The 22,742-nt window shown below is 48.3% G+C and overlaps 1 protein-coding gene across 1 annotated transcript in view; it reads right to left on the bottom strand.

The window, feature by feature from the left end:
• LOC141103388 (coagulation factor XIII B chain-like) overlaps positions 1-22,742 on the bottom strand; it is a 204,360-nt gene that overhangs the window by 94,517 nt on the left and 87,101 nt on the right. The window contains 1 exon segment of the mRNA XM_073592917.1: positions 12,212-12,418. Coding sequence (XP_073449018.1) covers positions 12,212-12,418 — 207 coding nt within the window.

Here is a 22,742-nt window from a genome sequence, read left to right on the forward strand (position 1 = left end):
CTTACATCAGGGTCCCCAGAGAGCCCCCCTTACATCAGGGTCCCCAGAGGGCCCCCCTTAGATCAGGGTCCCCAGAGAGACCCCCCTTACATTAGGGTCCCCAGAGAGCCTCTCCTTACATCAGGGTCCCCAGAGTTCCCCTCCTTACATCAGGGTCCCCAGAGAGCCCCCCTTACATCAGGGTCCCCAGAGGGCTCCTCCTTACATCAGGGTCCCCAGAGAGCCCCTCCTTACATCAGGGTCCTCAGAGAGCCCCTTCCTTACATCAGGGTCCCCAGAGAGCCCCTTCCTTACATCATGGTCCCCAGAGAGCCCCCCTTACATCAGGGTCCCCAGAGAGCCTCCCCTTACGTCAGGCTTCCCAGAAAGCCCGTCCTTACATCAGGGCCCCCAGAGAGCCCCCCCTTACATCAGGGTCCCCAGAGAGCCTCTCGTTACATCAGGGTCCCCAGAGAGCCCCTACTTAAATCAGGGTCCCCAGAGAGCCCCCTTTACGTCAGGGTCCCCAGAGAGCCCCCTTTACATCAGGGTCCCCAGAGAGCCCCCCCTTATATCATGGTCCCCAAAAAGCCCCTTCCTTACATCAGGGTCCCCAGAGAGCCCCCCTTACATCAGGGTCCCCAGAGAGCCTCCCTTTACATCAGGGTTTCCAGAAAGCCTGTCCTTACATCAGGGTCCCCAGAGGGCCCTCCTGACATCAGGGTCCCCAGAGGGCCCCCCTTAGATCAGGGTCCCAGAGAGCCCCCCCTTACATCAGGGTCCCCAGAGAGCCTCTCCTGACATCAGGGTCCCCAAAGATCCCCTCCTTACATCAGGGTCCCCAAAGAGCCCCCCTTACATCAGGGTCCCCAGAGGGATCCTCCTTACATCAGGATCCTCAGAGAGCCCCTCTTACATCAGGGTCCCCATGGGGCCCTCCTTACATCAGGGTCCCCAGAGGGCCCCCCTTAGATCAGGGTCCCCAGAGAGCCCCCCTTACATCAGGGTCCCCAGAGAGCCTCTCCTTACATCAGGGTCCCCAGAGAGCCCTTCCTAACATCAGGGTCCCCAGAGAGCCCCCCTTACATCAGGGTCCCCAGAGGGCTCCTCCTTACATCAGGGTCCTCAGAGAGCCCTCCTTATATCATGGTCCCCAGAGAGCCCCCCTTACATCAGGGTCCCCAGAGAGCCCCCCTTACATCAGGGTCCCCAGAGGGCCCTACTTACATCAGTGTCCCCAGAGAGCCCCTCCTTACATCAGGGTCCCCAGAGAGCCCCTTCCTTACATCATGGTCCCCAGAGAGCCCCCCCTACATCAGGTTTCCCAGAGAGCCTTCCCTTACATCAGGGTCCCCAGAGGGCCCCTCCTTACATCGGGGTACCCAGAGAGCCCCCCCTCATATCAGGGTCCCCAGAAAGCCCCCCTTACATTAGGATCCCCAGAGGGCCCCTACTTACATCAGGGTTCCCAAAGAGCCCCTCCTTACATCAGGGTCCCCAGAGAGCCCCCTTACATCAGGGTCCCCAGAGGGCTCTTCCTTACATCAGGGTCCTCAGAGAGCCCCCCCTTGTATCAGGGTCCCCATAGAGCCCTCCTTACATCAGGGTCCCCAGAGAGCCCCCCTTACATCAGGGTCCCCAGAGGGCCCCTACTTACATCAGGGTCCCCAAAGAGCCCCTCCTTACATCAAGGTCCCTAGAAAGCCCCTTCCTTACATCAGAGTCCCCAGAGAACCCCCCTTACATTAGGGTCCCCAGAGAGCCTTCCCTTACATCAGGGTCCCCAGAGGGCCCCTACTTAAATCAGGGTCCCCAAAAAGCCCCTTCCTTACATCAGGGTCCCCAGAGAACCCCTTCCTTACATCATGGTCCCCAGAAAGCCCCCCTTACATCAGGGTCCCCAGAGAGCCTCCCCTTACATCAGGGTTTACAGAAAGCCCGTCCTTACATCAGGGTCCCCAGAGAGCCCCCCCTTACATCAGGGTCCCCAGAGGGCCCTCCTTACATCAGGGTCCCCAGAGAGCCCCCCCCCCCCTTACATCAGGGTCCCCAGAGAGCTTCTCCTTTCATCAGGGTCCCCAGAGATCCCCTCCTTACATCAGGGTCCCCAGAGAGCCCCCCTTACATCAGGGTCCCCAGAGGGCTCCTCCTTACATCAGGGTCCTCAGAGAGCCCCCTTACATCAGGGTCCCCATGGGGCCCTCCTTACATCAGGGTCCCCAGAGGGCCCCCCTTAGATCAGGGTCCCCAGAGAGCCCCTCTTACATCAGGGTCCCCAGAGAGCCTCTCCTTACATCAGGGTCCCCAGAGAGCCCCTCCTTACATCAGGGTTCCCAGAGAGCCCCCCTTACATCAGGGTCCCCAGAGGGCTCCTCCTTACATCAGGGTCCTCAGAGAGCCCCCCTTATATCATGGTCCCCAGAGAGCCCCCCTTACATCAGGGTCCCCAGAGAGCCCCCTTACATCAGGATCCCCAGAGGGCCCCTACTTACATCAGGGTCCCCAGAGAGCCCCTCCTTACATCAGGGTCCCCAGAGAGCCCCTTCCTTACATCAGGGTCCCCAGAGAGCCCCCCCTACATCAAGTTTCCCAGAGAGCCTTCCCTTACATCAGGGTCCCCAGAGGGCCCCTCCTTACATCGGGGTACACTGAGAGCCCCCCCTTATATCAGGGTCCCCAGAAAGCCCCCTTACATCAGGGTCCCCAGAGGGCCCCTCCTTACATCATAGTCCCCAAAGAGCCCCTCCTTACATCAGGGTCCCCAGAGAGCCCCCTTACATCAGGGTCCCCAGAGGGCTCTTCCTTACATCAGGGTCCTCAGAGAGCCCCCCCTTATATCAGAGTCCCCATAGAGCCCTCCTTACATCAGGGTCCCCAGAGAGCCCCCCTTACATCAGGGTTCCCAGAGGGCCCCTACTTACATTAGGGTCCCCAGAGAACCCCTCCTTACATCAGGGTCCCTAGAAAGCCCCTTCCTTACGTCAGAGTCCCCAGAGAGCCCCCCTTACATTAGGGTCCCCAGAGAGCCTTCCCTTACATCAGGGTGCCCAGGAAGCTCATCCTTACATCAGGGTCCCCAGAAAGCCCCTCCTTACTTCAGGGTCCCCAGAGAGCCCCCGTTACATCAGAGTCCCCAGAAGGCCCCTCCTTACACTGGGGTACCCAGAAAGCCCCCCTTATATCAGGGTCCCCAGAGAGCCCCCCCCGCTTACATCAGGGTCCCCAGAGGACCCCTACTTACATCAGGGTCCCCAGAGAGCCCCTCCTTACATCAGGGTCCCCAAAGAGCCCCGCCTTACATCAGGGTCCCCAGAGAGCCTTCCTTACATCAGGGTCCCCAGAGAGCCCCTCTTACATCAGGGTCCCCAGAGGGCTCTTCCTTACATCAGGGTCCTCAGAGAGCCCCCCCTTATATCAGAGTCCCCATAGAGCCCTCCTTACATCAGGGTCCCCAGAGAGCCCCCCTTACATCATAGTCCCCAAAGAGCCCCTCCTTACATCAGGGTCCCCAGAGAGCCCCCTTACATCAGGGTCCCCAGAGGGCTCTTCCTTACATCAGGGTCCTCAGAGAGCCCCCCCTTATATCAGAGTCCCCATAGAGCCCTCCTTACATCAGGGTCCCCAGAGAGCCCCCCTTACATCAGGGTTCCCAGAGGGCCCCTACTTACATTAGGGTCCCCAGAGAACCCCTCCTTACATCAGGGTCCCTAGAAAGCCCCTTCCTTACGTCAGAGTCCCCAGAGAGCCCCCCTTACATTAGGGTCCCCAGAGAGCCTTCCCTTACATCAGGGTGCCCAGGAAGCTCATCCTTACATCAGGGTCCCCAGAAAGCCCCTCCTTACTTCAGGGTCCCCAGAGAGCCCCCGTTACATCAGAGTCCCCAGAAGGCCCCTCCTTACATTGGGGTACCCAGAAAGCCCCCCTTATATCAGGGTCCCCAGAGAGCCCCCCCCCTTACATCAGGGTCCCCAGAGGACCCCTACTTACATCAGGGTCCCCAGAGAGCCCCTCCTTACATCAGGGTCCCCAAAGAGCCCCGCCTTACATCAGGGTCCCCAGAGAGCCTTCCTTACATCAGGGTCCCCAGAGAGCCCCTCTTACATCAGGGTCCCCAGAGAGACACCCTTGCATCAGGGTCCCCAGAGGGCCCCTCCTTACATCAGGGTCCCTAGAGGGCCCCCCTTACATCAATGTCCCCAGAGGGCCCCCCTTACTTTAGGGTCCCCAGAGAGCCCCTTCCTTACATCAATGTCCCCAGAGAGCTCCCTCTTACATCAGTGTCCCCAGATGCCCCCCTTACATCAGGGTCCCCAGACAGTCACCCCCCCTTCCAGAGGTTCTCCTGTACCTGGCTGGTGTCCGCTGTGCACCTCCAACCCCCAGCACACCTCTGTACCCCCCCACCCAGGGGAGGTGGGAGGCAGTGATCAGAAGCTCTATGGTGCCCCCGAGCCACAGGATCTCCCTGGGGCTTGTAGTTCTCTCTCCGACTGTATTCACTGGAGATACAAGAGTGTAAAAGCAGAGTGACTCACTAAAGAGTGAAGCCGATACATGCCCGGGTTAGAGGCCCCTCCCCTCTCCACTGTATACATTCGGAGAGAGAACTACAAGCCCCAGGGAGATCCTGTGGCTCACAGACACCATAGAGCTGACACCATCTCCTCCCCCCCACATGTTAAACGGACAGCCAGGGGTGCAGGTGGAGATGCCGGGTTTTGGGGCCTCCCCACAGTGGCAGTACGTCACGGCCCAGTTGCAAGTGCGACTGCAGCGACCCCTATAGTTCCGCCACTGGTGAGGAGGTATTATATTGCCTCCTAACCACCTGATTTACCCTATAATGCTGCACTACCATGCTGCAACCACCATGCACACCCATTAAGCTTATTTGGCAATTTTCACAAGTGGTGCCACTTGTCAAACTCTACTCCCCGAGTCAAATATTTACAGTTTGAGTGGTCGAGAGGATGGGTAAAACCACGACTCAGCCTCCCTTTTTAGCCACCCCTTGAATTCCCGTCTATACGCAACCTATTTCATGACCTATTTTGAATCTATTATTCCTAGCACCAGGTGTTGTTTCCTATATATTTACATACAGTACTTATGGACCTTCCCAGGTCCAGAAAATAATATTGAGCAGAATTAAGTTTGGCCTATCACAACATTCCCAATTTCTCATGTGGCCCTTTGGAAAAATTAAATGCCAAACTTATATAATAACGAACGAGAGTGCCACAAATCAAGCATAAGTCTAGTACATTTTTTTTGATCACAAGGTGAGGTCACAAGGTATTTCCAACGTGTTTTGAGGACTCACTCTCTGGGGACCCTGATCTAAGTGCTGCTACAAGCACCATTGTTTACATTTTTGCTTCTCACCTTTCACACCTTCCCATAGTTGCCAACAGTCACGATTTTCTTGGGACAATTCCGATTTTGGGACCCTCGTCCCGATTGGAGGCTGCCCAAATCGGGATTTCCATCAGGAAAATCGGGAATGTTGTTTTTTTCAATTTTTGGAGCAGCTGGCTCCAGGAAAATGGCCGCCGGCACCGCCGCTAGATCTTTCCCCTAGTGTTCAGTGGAGAGAGGAAGGGGGCTCGATCCGTGCAGCCAATGAATCGGCTTCTTTAGCTGCACAGATCGGCCCCTCCCCTCTCCACCTAACACACGGCGCCGGTGTCTGGCCAAGAAAGTTCCCCAGCTATTCAGCTCGGCTATTTCCGCCGGCTCGTATTGCGCAAGCGCTGCGCCTGTGCAGTACAGCGGGGTCCTTACTTGCCGAGGGGAACTTTCTCAGCAGAACACCGAACGCTCCTGGACGTGTGGTGGGGGCGTTATGGGAGTGGAGGGTCTGCACTGGCACTGATGGAGGGGGTGGTCTGCACTGAGGGGGGCCTGCACTAATAGAGGGGGGTCTGCACTGATAGAGGGGGGGCTGCACTGAGGGGGGTCTGCACTAATAGAGGGGGGTCTGCACTAATAGAGGGGGGGTTGCACTGAGGGGGGGCTGCACTAATAGAGGGGGGGCTGCACTGAGGGGGGCTGCACTAATAGAGGGGGGGCTGCACTGAGGGGGTCTGCACTAATAGAGGGGGGCTGCACTGAGGGGGGTCTGCACTAATAGAGGGGGGTTCTGCACTGAGGGGGTTCTGCACTATTAGAGGGGGGGCTGCACTGAGGGGGGCCTGCACTAATAGAGGGGGGTCTGCACTGATAGAGGGGGGCTGCACTGAGGGGGGTCTGCACTAATAGAGGGGGGCTGCGCTGAGGGGGGTCTGCACTAATAGAGGGGGGCTGCACTGAGGGGGGTCTGCACTAATAAAGGGGGGCTGCACTGAGGGGGGTTTGCACTAATAGAGGGGGGCTGCACTGAGGGGGGTCTGCACTAATAGAGGGGGGCTGCACTGAGGGGGGCTGCACTAATAGAGGGGGGTCTGCACTGAGGGGATCTGCACTGATGGAGGGGCGTCTGCACTGAGGGGGTCTGCACTGATGGAGGGGGTCTGCACTGAGGGGGTCTGCACTGAGGGGGTCTGCACTGATGGAGGGGGGTCTGCACTGAGGGGGTCTGCACTGATGGAGGGGGGTCTGCACTGAGGGGGTCTGCACTGAGGGGGTCTGCACTGAGGGGGTCTGCACTAATAGATGGGGGCTGCACTGAGGGGGGTCTGCACTGAGGGGGTCTGCACTAATAGAGAGGGGTCTGCACTGAGGGGGTTCTGCACTAATAGAGGGGGGCTGCACTGAGGGGGGCCTGCACTAATAGAGGGGGGTCTGCACTGATAGAGGGGGGCTGCACTGAGGGGGGTCTGCACTAATAGAGGGGGGACTGCACTGAGGGGGGTCTGCACTAATAGAGGGGGGGCTGCACTGAGGGGGGTCTGCACTAATAGAGGGGGGCTGCACTGAGGGGGGTCTGCACTAATAGAGGGGGGTCTGCACTGAGGGGGTTCTGCACTAATAGAGGGGGGGCTGCACTGAGGGGGGCCTGCACTAATAGAGGGGGGTCTTCACTGATAGAGGGGGGCTGCACTGAGGGGGGTCTGCACTAATAGAGGGGGGCTGCACTGAGGGGGTCTGCACTGATGGAGGGGGGTCTGCACTGAGGGGGTCTGCACTAATAGAGGGGGGGCTGCACTGAGGGGGGTCTGCACTAACAGAGGGGTCTGCACTGAGGGGGGTCTGCACTAATAGAGGGGGGCTGCACTGAGGGGGGTCTGCACTAATAAGGGGGGGCTGCACTGAGGGGGGTTGCACTAATAGAGGGGGGGCTGCACTGAGGAGGATCTGCACTAATAGAGGGGGTCTGCACTGAGGGGGTTCTGCACTAATATAGGGGGCTGCACTGAGGGGGGTCTGCACTAATAGAGGGGGGGCTGCACTGAGGGGAGTCTGCTCTAATAGAGGGGGGACTGCACTAATAGAGGGGGGTCTGCACTAATAGAGGGGGGTCTGCAATGAGGGGATCTGCACTGATGGAGGGGGGTCTGCACTGAGGGGGTCTGCACTGATGGAGGGGGGTCTGCACTGAGGGGGTCTGCACTGATGGAGGGGAGTCTGCACTGAGGGGGTCTGCACTGATGGAGGAGGGTCTGCACTGAGGGGGTCTGCACTAATGGAGGGGGTCTGCACTGAGGGGGTCTGCACTGATGGAGGGGGGTCTGCACTGAGGGGGTCTGCACTGATGGAGGGGGTCTGCACTGAGGGGGTCTGCACTGATGGAGGGGGGTCTGCACTGAGGGGGTCTTTACTGACTCTGCTGGGGGCACCTGATCCGAGGACAGACTCTGCTGGGGGCACCTGATACGAGGACAGACTCTGCTGGGGACACCTGATGCAAGGACAGACTGCTGGGGACCCCTGATGCAAGGACTGACTCTGCTAGGGGCACCTGATGCAAGGATGGACTCTGCTGGTGGCAGGTGACACGCTCAGGGATCCCACTGATTCAGCATTATGGTGAGTTGAATGATTTAATTTTATATTACAATGTAATAATAGAAATAATGCACTTCAATCATCCTGACACCATAACAATCATGGTGCCGGGATGATTGAAGCGTTAACACCAGGTGTTTGGAGTATCTTTATCTGCTGATTGTTAAACTTTCTAGAATACACATATTTCTATTGTGTAGGATCTGGGGCTGCTGTCCCGTCATTCCTCTCTCCCCCTTTCCCTCTCCATCCCTCATTCATCTCAGACTCTAACCACACCCTCTGTGAGCCATGCCCATTTAAGCCACGTAGTGTAAACTATGTCCATTTGTCACTGGGCTGCACTGAGGGGGGTCTGCACTAATAGAGGGGGGGCTGCACTGAGGGGGGTCTGCACTAATAGAGGGGGGCTGCACTGAGGGGGGTCTGCACTAATAGAGGGGGGGCTGCACTGAGGGGGTCTGCACTAATAGAGGGAGGTCTGCACTGATAGAGGGGGGCTGCACTGAGGGGGGTCTGCACTTATAAAGGGGGGCTGCACTGAGGGGGGTCTGCACTAATAGAGGGGGGGCTGCACTGAGGGGGTCTGCACTAATAGAGGGGGTCTGCACTGAGGGGGTTCTGCACTAATAGAGGGGGGCTGCACTGATGGGGGCCTGCACTAATAGAGGGGGGGCTGCACTGAGGGTGGTCTGCTCTAATAGAGGGGGGGTCTGCACTAATAGAGGGGGGTCTGCACTAATATATTATATACACAAGAGGCGTGCACAAGGGCTGAGTATGTAGAGTGGAAAAATATATGCATAACATCATATGGTCAGAATGATGAACATATATATACACATAAAAATTACATATCTGTGCCAATAGCAGCAGGCCTAACACCGGCACATGCACCCACATGGTACATCTGTATCCACCAGATGGTATGAAAAACATGATGTATTAATAGTAAATAAGTAAATAAATAGATCTCAATCCGTGTAGGGTATATGGCTGCGGCATCAAAATAAAGCTCTACGTGTTTCGTGGGTTTTCCCACTCGTCAGGAGCGGATGCGTCAGGCATTTCTATGGAATAAAAAGATTTAAGGAAATGTACTTCTCAGGGAAATTCAAAAATGTTGTTTCTATTAATATAGATGGTTAATCACTAACACTCACCAACCCAGGCATGGACCGCAAAGTGGGGTGATCGGTGCAGGGCTGGCTGAGAAACATGGCCTCAACGCGGGAGCTGAGGCGGCATAATACAAAAATTGCAGCACTGGATAGGGCAAGAGCTTGAGGTTTGGATGAGAGCTCCAAGTGGCCAAAAAGATAGTGTATAACTCCGTGGAGCAAGGATATCTGGGAACAAAATATTAAGTATATGTGTAAATATAATAATATTAATCATAATGATGATATATAGTAAGAGATAGTAATACCAATGGGTGAACCCAGTGTAGCTCCATATAAGAAGTGTATAAATAATGAGAAAAATAGGAAAAGTACGAATGGTGCCCAAGAGTGTGAAAGTGTTTGTGTGTAAAAGTGATGAGCATAAACATACGGCAAGTTGTGGTATGAATGCTGAAGGGAATACTACAAGCAATCAAGGGCAAATAGTATGGACAGAAGCCTGGTCCACCAAAAGAGGGAAAGGAGAAGAAGGTAAAGGTTAAGAAGGCGAAAGAAAATGCCTACCCTAATGCTGCAACAAAGAAATCCCCAGCAGATCATGTAGCTGGTATATAGAGACCTCAAGGGGAGACTGGTCAGATTGAACAGCTCACTTAAATAAGGGATGTAATTATGCCGCCAACGCCACGCCAATGAGCCATTGGAGGAGAGGGAGCCGCACCTGAAGTGAGTGTAACACTCAACAACAATCGCGTAGACCTCCCCATACCGGGACAAGAGATGTTATGGCTAGACGCCGGCGCCATGACCTCATTTCTGACGTCATACGCACGGAGTGAAGCCGCCACACAACACAGCGTGACAAGCGTGGCGCCGATGTGCAAAGCGGCAAGCGCCCCGTTCTTCCAAACACACTAGGTGCAGGGGGAGGAGGGGGAGGATCCAATAAGCGCATCGCAGCTCCCGCGATAGAGGTGGAGCCCAGCCATGCCCAAACACCGACCCATCCACACATGTCAGGCCATGACCAGGCAAAGGGAGTGTGCATGGAGCATATGAATGGAGACAGTCCATGTGGGTGCATGAAACTAGTGGAGAAATTGCTGCCTGTAAAGAATATCATATACAAAGCACACAAGCATGGATGTAGATAAACGACATGCAAGGAAAATAAAAAACAGCATTTTAGCTTGTACATGATTGGATGATAAAATCAGCAAAGCTTCCACTCATTTCAGATCAACCCCTTAGATTTAAAGCGACCGCACTTCCAAGTGCACTTGCAGTGCAAAGTGGATTTGCCTTTTGTAAATAACTCCCATTGGGTACTTTCAGACAGGCATCACCAGCTGTGATTATTTGAAAGCCTTTATGCTTGATTATTGCTGTTGTAATAAATAGCTATTTTCTACTGCTAACTGGAGCTCTCTTGCTTCCTTACCAATTACACAGAGACTGTGTTTCCAGCCACAAAGAATCAGTATCCCTTGCCCTGCTTGTTGCAGGTGTCTGTAGTCTGCGGGTATTAAGAACTACAAGGACATTGTTCTAGTCTGTATATTATATTATATATATTATATATCCTATGCCTGTTGTCAATTCATTTATGTTTCTATTGGCTTACATAAGCCTTATTACTGCTGTGGGTTTATTTGCGCTTTTCTTTGTTCACTTGCTTGTTTATGTATTCATATCATATTTATTATCTATATGGTGCAGATCTATATATTTTAACAAAATTTGTATATCTGTATAGATCTTTTTTTATTTACAATATGTTATGCATACCTCCCAACTTTTTGAGATGGGAACGAGGAACACCTAGTAGCAAAAGTATGTAGGCATAGTACACACCCCCTGCCACAACCCCTTAAAGGAGAATTTTACAAAAAAATGATTAGTTAAACCCAAAAGTGCTTTTTTTACCACTGCTATTCTTTTATACTGGCTTTTAAAATTTACAAATGCAACAATTTAGAAACTGTATGAAAGGTTATCACTGGGAAACACTTTTTGAAAGATAAAAAGTGCATTTAATATACAACTATATAGATCACACCAAAATGAGGGACAAATCAGGGACAGTCCCTCGAAATCAGAGACAGTTGGGAGCTATGTGTTATGCTACTTTTTCTCCTTAGCCCCGATGAAGGGGGATTTGTGAGCCCCTCAATCATACCTTTTGACCTTTTGTTGTGATGAATAAACTTTTACTGGGCTTATCCTTCATTTGTGGCACTCTTTCATTCTTTTAGATATAGTCTTCAGACTCTTTTATAACTCACCAGAAACACCCTGGTTGACAGAGAGCAGCTGTCAGGGACATGCTGGCCGTAGCACAAGTGAAGCTCTGAGGCACACACGAATGCACAGGCGCAGGCCTGCGTGTGCTCGTACTATTGTGTGCAAGCGCACACATATGTGCATTGGCTAATTCTGGTGCCCAGTGGCCTATATAAGTGCAGCAGCTGCACAAGTGAATTGCTGTCTGATCTGCAGCTATTCCCGAGTTCCTGTATCTGCTTTTGTGTTGGATTCCTGAGATTGATCCAGCTTGCCCTGACCTTGCTTGAAGACTACCTGGCCTGACCTTGTCTTATCTCTGGATTTGCTCTGCCTCCTGCTCATATGGAGGCACTGGAATCTGAAGGAACGGTCCGGGTGACTGTTTCTTCAGAGCGTGTGTGCTGGTGACGTCGCCGGATGCATGTACAGTAAATATCTCCAAAACGGTGCACGTGTAGGAGATATTTACAGTACCTATACTTAAACCTTATTATAGGCCTACCTATAGGTAAAAGTCAGAGATGAGAGTTTACTCTGACTTTAACAAGCAGCTCAGGTCAGTCCCCCCAAGTGTAGACTAAATATCTCTAAGTCTACCTAATACTATTGCCTTAAAATTCTGGCTGCATATTAAGAGTGTCAATCAGTTTGCTACACACTTCTCAGAAATTCTGATGTTATATTCCCATTTAAGTTTTGTTTTAAAAATCTCTGCAAATTTAAGATTGTGCCTAACTGAGAGTGTTTTGCAGTCCCCTATCATTTCCTACATCTCATGAAATGTATATACGCATACAAATATTAAGAACTAGATAAGCACTAGAATTAGGAGGTTGGTCCTTGTATAAAAACAATTGGGTAAAGGTAAGACTTACCAGAACCTTTCTTTGCACACTTGGGGTAGATTAGTTTTCCTCTTTCGCATTTGGTTGTTAAAGTTGAGGGAGATGTCTCTAGCTGGTATCCAGGTAAGCACAAAAACTCAATTATTTTGCCATGTTCAAAATAATGTTTTTCAGTTATCAAATGCTTTAACTCAATGTGATTATTGAACAGTTCCCTTTGCCCCACTGTGCACGGCTCTGTAATCAGATCATAAAAAACATATTGACTGACACAATGTCACTTCTGATGTACTCATTACATAAGATATACACATCACATAAGACACAAATATAAGCAAGGGCATGATTTTTATGGCAGTCTGATATTACAAGGTGTTTTCAATGTTCGGTAGACTCTAGATTTACATTACCTAACCTAAGAGATCTCTGCCCTTGATTCCTTATAGGCCACACCCAAAGATGGATGGGGATATACAACCTTACAAAATTGATGGCAGATTAAGCATGTTAAAGTGTATGTAAACCCTAGAAATGAACTTGAATATGTCAGAAATTCAAAGCTGTTCCATGTCCTGTGCACACTTCCTGTGTTATCTCAGAAACTCCCACTTGTAATCTTGGGCCACACAACAATTAGTCTCTATATTTTGCAGGATAGGGGAAGGGTATGAGTAGTTTGACAAATTACGACTGGGCAGGACTAACACCCCTCAACCCACAAAAATGCTGTATGTTGTTAGCCCACAACAGGCGATAAGAGCTGAGTGCATTTCTGTCAGATCAACATTTCTCTATTTGCAAGATCCTTAAAGAAGTAAAACATTACAGAGATGTACTGCATATGTTTTTTTCCTTAACATACACATTAATCAAGTTCCCAACAGATATAAGAAGCCAAGGGGATATTAGAGCATCAGGCTTCATCTTTCACTTAAAGCAGAGTTCCACCCAGAAATGGAACTTCCGCTGATCGGATTCCTCTCCCCCTCTGGTTACACATTTGGCACCTTTCAGGGGGAAGGGGGGAGCAGATACCTGTCAAATCCAGGTATTTTCTCCCACTTCTGGCGAAAGAGCAACTTACATTGTGAGGCGAACTACGCTATGTCCGGCCCCTCCTTCTTCCCCCTCGCTGTCTTCTGGACAGCATGGACCATTCAGAACATGCAGCGCGACTCATGCATGCGCAGTATGGAATCAGGAGTGAAGCCGAAAGTCTTCACTGATGGGTCCCCTTACCAGGAATGGTGGCGGTAGCACCGTGAGTCGATCCGAAGATCGGCTTCGTGTGCCGACATCGCGGGCTCCATGAACAGGTAAGTGTCCATATATTAAAAGTCAGCAGCTACAGTATTTGTTTTTTTCCCAGGCGGAACTCCGCTTTAACCGCTTGCATACCATATCACTTAGATATACAGCAGCAAGGCGGCTCTACTGCACTGGATCATGTACCTAGTACATGATCCAGCACTTCCAGGTTGGGGGTGTGCTGCCGCTGTGATTATACACAACAGGAGCTGATCGCTGGGTACCGTGGACTCGATGTCCACTGGCACTCGCCGATCATTCATTACGTAAACAAGGCAGATTGCCGTACTCCTAGTCAAAGCACCTCCCACAGTTTAGTAAAACACTGGCTAGGCGCACAGTTAACCCTTTTATCCTCACTGATGTTAACCTCTTCCCAGCCAGTGTCATTAGTACAATGGCAGTGCATAATTTTAGCACTGATCACTGTATTAGTATGGTTCCCAAAAACTGTCAAAAGTGTCAGTTATGCCACGTACACACGAACGGACTTTGGTCCGGCGTACCGGAGTCTGTCGGACAATTCGATCGTGTGTGGGCTCCAGTGGACTTTTTTTTCTCAAAAGTTTGATGGACTTAGATTTGAAACATGTTTCAAATCTGTCCGACGGACTCGAGTCCGGTCGAAAAGTCCGCTTGTCTGTATGCTAGGCCGACGGACAAAAACCGACGCTAGGGCAGCTATTGGCTACTGGCTATGAACTTCCTTGTTTTAGTCCGGTCGTACGTCATCACCTACGAATCCGTCGGACTTTGGTTGATCGTGTGTAGGCAAGTCCGTTCATTTGGAAAGTCCGATGTAAAGTCCGTCGAAAAGTCCGCCAGACAAAGTCTGCCGTAAAGTCCGGTCGTGTGTACGCGGCATTAGTGTCTGATTTGTCCACCACAATATCGCAGTACAGCTATAAGTCACTGATTGCCGCCTATACTAGTAAAAAAATAAAAATTTAAAATAAATAAATAAATAAAATGATTCCATAGTTTCTAGATGCTATAACGTTTGCGCAAACCAATCAATATACACTTATTGGGATTTTTTTTTTTTAAATATGTAGCAGAATACATATTGGCCTAAATTGATGAAGAATTTATTGGATGTGTTTTATAGCAGAAAGTAAAATATTTTATGTTTTTTTTTCAAAATTGTCAGCCTTTTTTTGTTTATAGCACAAATAATAAAACTGTAGCGGTGATCAAATACCACCAAAAGAAAGCTCTATTTGTAGTAAAAAAAAGGACATATATTTGATTGTCGCACGACCAGGCAAATGTCAGTTAAAATAACGCAGTGCCATATTGCAAAAAATGTCAGAAAGGGGGGTAAATCTTCCTGAGGTCAAGTGGTTAAATATCACTTTAGGATGGACTGACCATTTTATAATTTATGTCAATAAATATACATCGTGTGAAAAGCATCTGCACATATTTGGCTAAAGTAAACAGTATTTTTTTTTTCTTATGACTGAGTATTTGAAGTAAATATTCACACATTTTTTGAGTGAAGATTCTCAGCTCCTTTAAATCAGCCTTATTGCCTTGGGGTGGCAATTGTAGCCCTTGTGCATGATGCAACATATAATCCAGGCCACACACATTGAGAATTTATTGCACAATCCCTTTTAGATTTACCAACAGTTATGCAGTGTGAGTGCACAAATGATTGTATATAAAAAAGAATTGTCTGAATAAGCCCTTTGCAATATATTGTTCTTGATAAACCAAAGGAGTTTTTAACCACTTCAGCCCTGGAAGGATTTACCCCCTTCCTGACCAGAGCACTTTTAGAAATTTACGTCCTTTTCTTCCCACAAATAGAGCTTTCTTTTAATGGTATCTGATCACCTCTGCCATTTTTATTCTTTGCGCTATAAACGGAAAAAGCCTGAAAATTTTGAAAAAAATTATATTTTCTACTTTTTGTTATAAAGAAAAACCAATAAACTCATTTTTAGTCATACTTTTAGGCCAAAATGTATTCGGCCACATGTCTTTGGTAAAAAAAATGTCAATAAGCGTATATTTATTGGTTTGCGCAAAAGTTATAGCGTCTACAAACTAGGGTACATTTTCTGGAATTTACACAGCTTTTAGTTTATGACTGCCTATGTCATTTCTTGAGGTGCTAAAATGGCAGGGCAGTACAAAACCCCCCCAAATGACCCCATTTTGGAAAGTAGACACCCCAAGGAAATTGCTGAGAGGCATGTTGAAGCCTATTGAATATTTATTTTTTTGTCCCAAGTGATTGAATAATGACAAAAAAAAAAAAAATTACAAAAAGTTGTCACTAAATGATATATTGCTCACACAGGCCATGGGCATATGTGGAATTGCACCCCAAAATACATTTAGCTGCTTCTCCTGAGTACGGGGATACCACATGTTTAGGACTTTTTGGGAGACTAGCCGCGTACAGGGCCCCGAAAACCAATCACCGCCTTCAGGATTTCTAAGGGCGTAAATTTTTGATTTCACTCCTCACTACCTATCACATTTTTGAAGGCCATAAAATGCCAAGATGGCACAAAACCCCCCGAAATGACCCCATTTTGGAAAGTAGACACCCCAAGCTATTTGTTGAGAGGCATGGTGAGTATTTTGCAGCTCTAATTTGTTTTTGAAAATGAAGAAAGACAAGAAAAATGTATTTTTTTTTCTTTTTTCAATTTTCAAAAGTTTGTGACAAAAAGTGAGGTCTGCAAAATACTCACTATACCTCTCAGCAAATAGCTTTGGGTGTCTATTTTCCAAAATGGGGTCATTTGGGGGGGAGTTGTGCCATCTGGGCATTCCATGGCCTCCGAAACTGTGATAGGCAGTGAAGAGTGAAATCAAAAATTTACGCCCTTAGAAAGCCTGAAGGCGGGGCTTGGTTTTCGGGGTCCCGTACGCGGCTAGGCTCCCAAAAAGTCTCACACATGTGGTATCCCCGTACTCAGGAGAAGCAACAGAATGTATTTTGGGGTGTAGTTTCACATATTCCCATGGCATGTTTGAGCAATATATCATTTAGTGATAACTTTGTGCAAAAAAAAAAAATTTGTCTTTTTCCCGCAATTTGTGTCACAATATAAAATATTCCATGGACTCGACATGCCTCTCAGCAAATAGCTTGGTGTGTCTACTTTCCAAAATGGGGTCATTTGGGGGGTTTTGAACTGTCCTGGCATTTTATGCACAACATTTAGAAGCTTATGTCACACATCACCCACTTTTCTAACCACTTGAAAACAAAGCCCTTTCTGACACTTTTTGTTTACATGAAAAAATTATTTTTTTTTGCAAGAAAATTACTTTGAACGCCCAAACATTATATATTTTTTTTAAAGCAAATGCCCTACAGATTAAAATGGTGGATATTTCATTTTTTTTTTCACACAGTATTTGCGCAGCGATTTTTCAAATGCATTTTTTGGGGAAAAAACACACTTTTTAAAATTTTAATGCACTAAAACACACTATATTGCCCAAATGTTTGATGGAATAAAAAAGATGATCTTAGGCCGAGTACATTTGATGCCAGACCGACGCTTGCGTTCGCCTTTGCGCGAGAGCAGGGGGAGGACAGGGGTGCTTTTTTTTTTTTTGCTTTTTTTTTTTTTTTGCTTTTTTATCTTATTTTTAAACTGTTCCTTTCATTTTTATTTTTTTTTTTTTTTATCCTTTTTATTGTTATCTCAGGGAATGTAAATATCCCCTATGATAGCAATAGGTAGTGACAGGTACTCTTTTTTGAAAAAATTGGGGTCTATTAGACCCTAGATCTCTCCTCTGCCCTCAAAGCATCTGACCACACCAAGATCGGTGTGATAAAATGCTTTCCCAATTTCCCAATGGCGCTGTTTACATCCGGCGAAATCTAAGTCATGAAATGCTCGTAGCTTCCAGTTTCTTAGGCCATAGAGATGTTTGGAGCCATTCTGGTCTCTGATCAGCTCTATGGTCAGCTGGCTGAATCACCGGCTGCATTTTCAGGTTCCCTGTTGGGACAGGAGAGCCAGAGAAAAAAAAAGAAGACGGTGGGGGGGGCATTCCCTCCCACTGCTTGTAAAAGAAGTCTAGAGGCTAATTAGCCGCTAGGATTGCTTTTACATGAAAGCCGACCACTAGCTGAAAAGAATGATACCAAGATGATACCTAAATCTGCAGGCATCATTCTGGTATAACCACTCAAAGTCCAGCAACATACCAGTACGTTGCTGGTCCTTGTTGGGCATATATTGTAAACGTTTTTTTCATGCAGCCTGTGGGCTGAACGAAAAAAAGATATTGATCGGTGGGTATGCCCGCCATTAGAATACCTCCCTTCATCCACCCACTTCTAATGATGGGCATACATGCACCGTATATATATATGCCGAAGCATGGGTGCATCCTCCCGCAAAAGGCAGGAGCAAATCGCTCCTCCGCCCTCTGCTGCCCCCATGCTTCGGCATATATGCTGAAGTATGTAACTGTGGTGGTGAAATCACCTCCGACAGCGCTGGAGTCACGGCTTTATGTATCGTGGGAGCAAACGCTGTTGCTGTCAAGATAAATAAATCCGCGCTGCAACTGAATGGCCTACCTGCTAAGCAAATGATGGTTAACAAAAAACAAAGTAACATTACAGTATAACAGTAATACTTACCATACCTGCAAAGCAAATACAAAAAAAAACCATAGTAAACGGCTTTATATATCGTGGGAGCAAACGCTGTTGCTGTCAAGATAAATAAATCCGCTCTGCAGCTGAATGGCGTACCTGAAAACAAAAAAGTGGTTAACAATAAAAAAACAAAGTATAAAAAAATAGCATACCTATAAAGCAAACATGATAAAAACATAATAAAACATTGCAGTATAGAATACAATAAAAAAGAGCATAACAATAGAGAGAGAATAGAGAGAGAACAATAAAACAACAACTATTTTTTTTTTTTTTTGTTTTATATATTTTTTTGTGTTTTTTTCTTTTTTTTTACTTTTTTTTTTTGTTTTATTGTTTTTTTTTACACTTTTTTTGTAACTTTAACTTTTTTAACTGGTACCAGGTTTGGGTCTTTAAAAATGCGATGGTATCTTGGGAGACCCTGTGAAAGTGTGTCCTAGTCTGTGCAGTGCTGTACCCTATGCTAAAACTCAACTAGTGTATGGTAGCGTTCAAAACATTCACCAATGCAAAGACCAGGATTGTCAGGACAGAAGGGACAATAATACTGGGTGTCACGCCTAAATCCGCGCTTGCTGCAGACACGGCATCTTTTTTGGGTGGGCTCTTTGGGTAAGGGTACTCGGGAGGACATATTGAAAATGCCTCTCATGCAGCCGGCTTACTGCATTTGGTTGGGGATGGTGAGGTGGAGCACCGTCTGGATACAGAAGGGCTCTGACGATCTCTTCCTGGAATTTAAAGAAGGATCCAGTCTGTCCTGAAGCTCTGTATAGCACAAAAGCATTCAGCAAAGCCAATTGAAATAAATAAACAGACACTTTTTTGTACCAGCGTCTGGCCTTACGGGCAACTAGGTACAACTGGTCATTGAGGTCTACTCCTCCCATATTTTGGTTATATTCGTGGACACAGAGGGGTTTCTCCACAACACCAGTCGCCGTAGTAATTTGGACCGTCGTGTCTGCATGAAGGGAGGTAAGAACGAAAACATTCTTATTGTCCCTCCACTTCATAGCGAGCAAGTTATTACACTGCAAGCAGACTCTCTCCCCCAGCCTAAGACAGGAATCTACAAGCCGCTGGGGAAAGCCCCGGCGATTAGGTCGCACGGTGCCACATGCTCCAATCTGATGATCAAAAAGGTGGCTAAAAAGTGGCACATTCGTGTAATAATTGTCCACGTACAAGTGGTACCCCTTTCCGAATAAGGGTGACACCAAGTCCCACACTATCTTGCCAGCGCTTCTTATGTAGTCAGGGCAGTTTGTCGGCTCTACGTGACTATCTTTGCCCTCGTAAACCATAAAACTACATGTATAGCCTGTGGCCCTGTCACAGAGCTTATACATCTTGACCCCGTATCTGGCACGCTTGCTGGGAAGGTACTGTTTGAATGACAAGCGGCCAGAAAATTTAATCAGGGACTCATCAACGCAGACAACTTGATGGGGAGTAAACATGTCTGCAAAACGTTGGTTGAAGGGGTCTCCACGAGGACGACAGAGTTCATTGTCGTTGAAGTGCATGAACTGCAAAATCTGCTCATATCGTGCCCTGGCCATGGAGGCAGAGAACACGGGCATATGGTAAATTGGGTCAGTGGACCAATATGACCGCAACTCACTCTTTTTATTTATGCCCATGTTGAGGGAAAGGCCCAGAAAGAGCTTAAATTCGGAAACCGTAATTGGTTTCCAATCTCTGGCAAGGGAGGACTGGGGAATAGTGGCGATGTGTTGACCAGCGTACAAATTGCTTTGGTCCACAATAGATCTATAGAGATCTTCGGTGAAAAACAGCGAATAAAAATCCAGTGGCGTAAAATCAACTGTTTCCACCTGAATTCCGGGTTGGCCAGTGAATGGGGGAAGTACGGGTGCTGCAGAAGTGGTGGGTTCCCAATTCAGATTGGCGAATGCAGCAGGAAGGGCACTATGGGCACGACGGGCCTGTGTTCGTCTTCTTGGTGGCAGCGGGACACTACTTGTGCTTGCCACCTCGCCAGCTTGAACTGCACTTATGGGACTCGCCACGTCAACACGTGATACTGCAGTGCTGGATGTACGACCAGGGTGTACTAGGCTGCTGGTGCTTGCCAGTTCACCAGAAGAAATAGCGGCGCTAGTACTTCTCTGCTCAATACGAGGGACCTTCGGTTCTTGCACTTCAAGGACAGAAGAAGAAGATTGGGGTCTGGTACGCCTGACCTTGGCAGGGACCACAACTCCGTCATCAGAGCTATCTGTCATGGAGCCGCTGTCCTCTACAGTTTCGTATTCTGAGCCTAAAAACTGCTATTGGTGTCACTGTGACAGGGGGTACAGGGGGGTGATCGGGGGGTGACTGGGGGGTGAAAAGTGTGCCTAGTGTGTTCTACTGAAAGTGTAGTGTTGGTGCACTTACTTGATGTCTTCTCTCCTCGGCGCCGGAACGAAAAGACCGGCTTGAGGAGGGATGACATCAATTTCTCTCCCTCTGTTTACATTACAGAGGCAGAGGAAGGATTTTCATTCGCCGGGAGCGATCGGGAGGGGGTGGCCACGAATGGATGGCCTCCCCCTCACCTCTCATCGCCCGGGAACAAATGCCGGCCGCCTCTGGCACCGGGGGGGGGTCCGATCGGACCCCCCCGCCCGCGGGAAGGCAATCACGTACCAGGTACGTGATTTTGCCTGCCCGTGCCATTCTGCTGACGTATATTAGCGTGAGGCGGTCGTCAAGTGGTTAATGCAAGTAACTACAGAAAAGGGGATGTGAAGGATTTAACAAAATTAGAGACTTTATTTTTTACAGTCCCTATTTTGGATTCTGCATCATCTGAGGGAAAAAAGGTGAACCTAATCATTAATCATCACAGCCCAGTGATCAAACCTCTAGTAACTGGAGAGCCAAATGACCACCAGAAACAACTCCATGCTAGCTAGAGTCCACCATCAACCAGTGAAAACCAGCATCCTCAGACATAATGCACAAACTGATAAAAAATAAAATCTGTCATGCTAGAGTTCATAGTTTTAAGGTGTCTGTCTAAATTAGCATCAGCTTTAATTCTCTCCTATTTGGTATTTAACATAATCACTTGTAGCGGTACGCCCGTAAGGGCTGCTGATTTGGTTATAACAATCCGCCAATCACCCTGCTGCCATACTCCCCACAACCCATTAAAGTAAAAGAACAGTCAATCTCAGGGTTTTCTGCTGTATCTATTTCAGGGTTTGAACTTGAATAGGGAAAGGATAACATGAGATGCCTTTCTCTTTGATGCATTGCATGTGGTAAATAGTTATTCAATGGCCGTGGCTAGGGATGAGCCGAACACCCCCCCCCGGTTCGGTTCGCACCAGAACCTGCGAACGGACCGAAAATTCGCACGAACGTTAGAATCCCATTGACGTCTATGGGACTCGAACGTTCGAAATCAAAAGTGCTCATTTTAAAGGCTAATTTGCATGGTATTGTCCTAAAAAGGGTTTGGGGACCCGGGTCCTACCCCAGGGGACATGTATCAATGCAAAAAAAACTTTTAAAAACGGCCGTTTTTTTCAGGAGCAGTGATTTTAATGATGCTTAAAGTAAAAAAAAAAAAAAGTGAAATATTCCTTTAAATATCATACCTGGGGGGTGTCTATAGTATGCCTGTAAAGTGGCGCGTGTTTCCCGTGTTTAGAACAGTCCCTGCACCAAATGTAATTTTTAAAGGAAAAAATCTCATTTAAAACTGCTTGCGGGTTTAATGTAATGTCGGGTCCTGGCAATATGGATGAAAATCAGTGAGACAAATGGCATGGGTACCCCCCCAGTCCATTACCAGGCCCTTTGGGTCTTGTATGGATATTAAGGGGAACCCCGCACCCAAATTAAAATAAGGAAAGGTGTGGGGACACCAGGCCCTATATACTCTGAACAGCAGTATACAGGCGGTGCAAACAAGACAGGGACTGTAGGTTTGTTGTTAAGTAGAATCTGTTTGTAATTTTGAACGGGTACATTTATTTTTTTTTAATCATTCATATTATTTAATAATACAAAAACATAGAATAAAATGTGTAGTTTGTACAAACCCATTCTTTTGTTTCTACCCTCATTCCATACAAGATTGTGTTTCTGCTACTAATTCATTACTTCATTTTCTCTATTTCATTCCTCCCTTCCTCCCCTCCCTGTACCCCCCCCCCCCCTCCACCACAACAAACCATTCCTATTACCTTTAGTATTTCATTCACCACATTCACAATTACTACTAACTTCCCCCCTATCCAATGTTCTTGATTATCTAATTATATTATCATTACTTTTACAGGCCATCCTTCTGTCCCTCTCTCCCTTCTCCCCTTCCCTGCACACTTCTTTGTCTTCTTCCTTTCCCTCGGCTGTCTCTATCTCCCTTTTCCTCTCTACTCTTCCCCCCCCTGTCTCTACATCTGAAACCTCTCTACAACAATTGGTGCGGGGCCAGGTCCACATCCCCCAACCATGACTGCCATATCTTATCAAATTTACCCCTATCACTTCTGCGGCTATAAGCCAACCGTTCTCTAGGAAGCAGCGAATTGACGTACGCAATCCATTGCTTCACTGTAGGCACCGTTGGGGCCATCC

This window comes from Aquarana catesbeiana, linkage group LG07, assembly GCF_042186555.1.
Source record: "Aquarana catesbeiana isolate 2022-GZ linkage group LG07, ASM4218655v1, whole genome shotgun sequence".
NCBI lineage: Eukaryota > Metazoa > Chordata > Amphibia > Anura > Ranidae > Aquarana > Aquarana catesbeiana.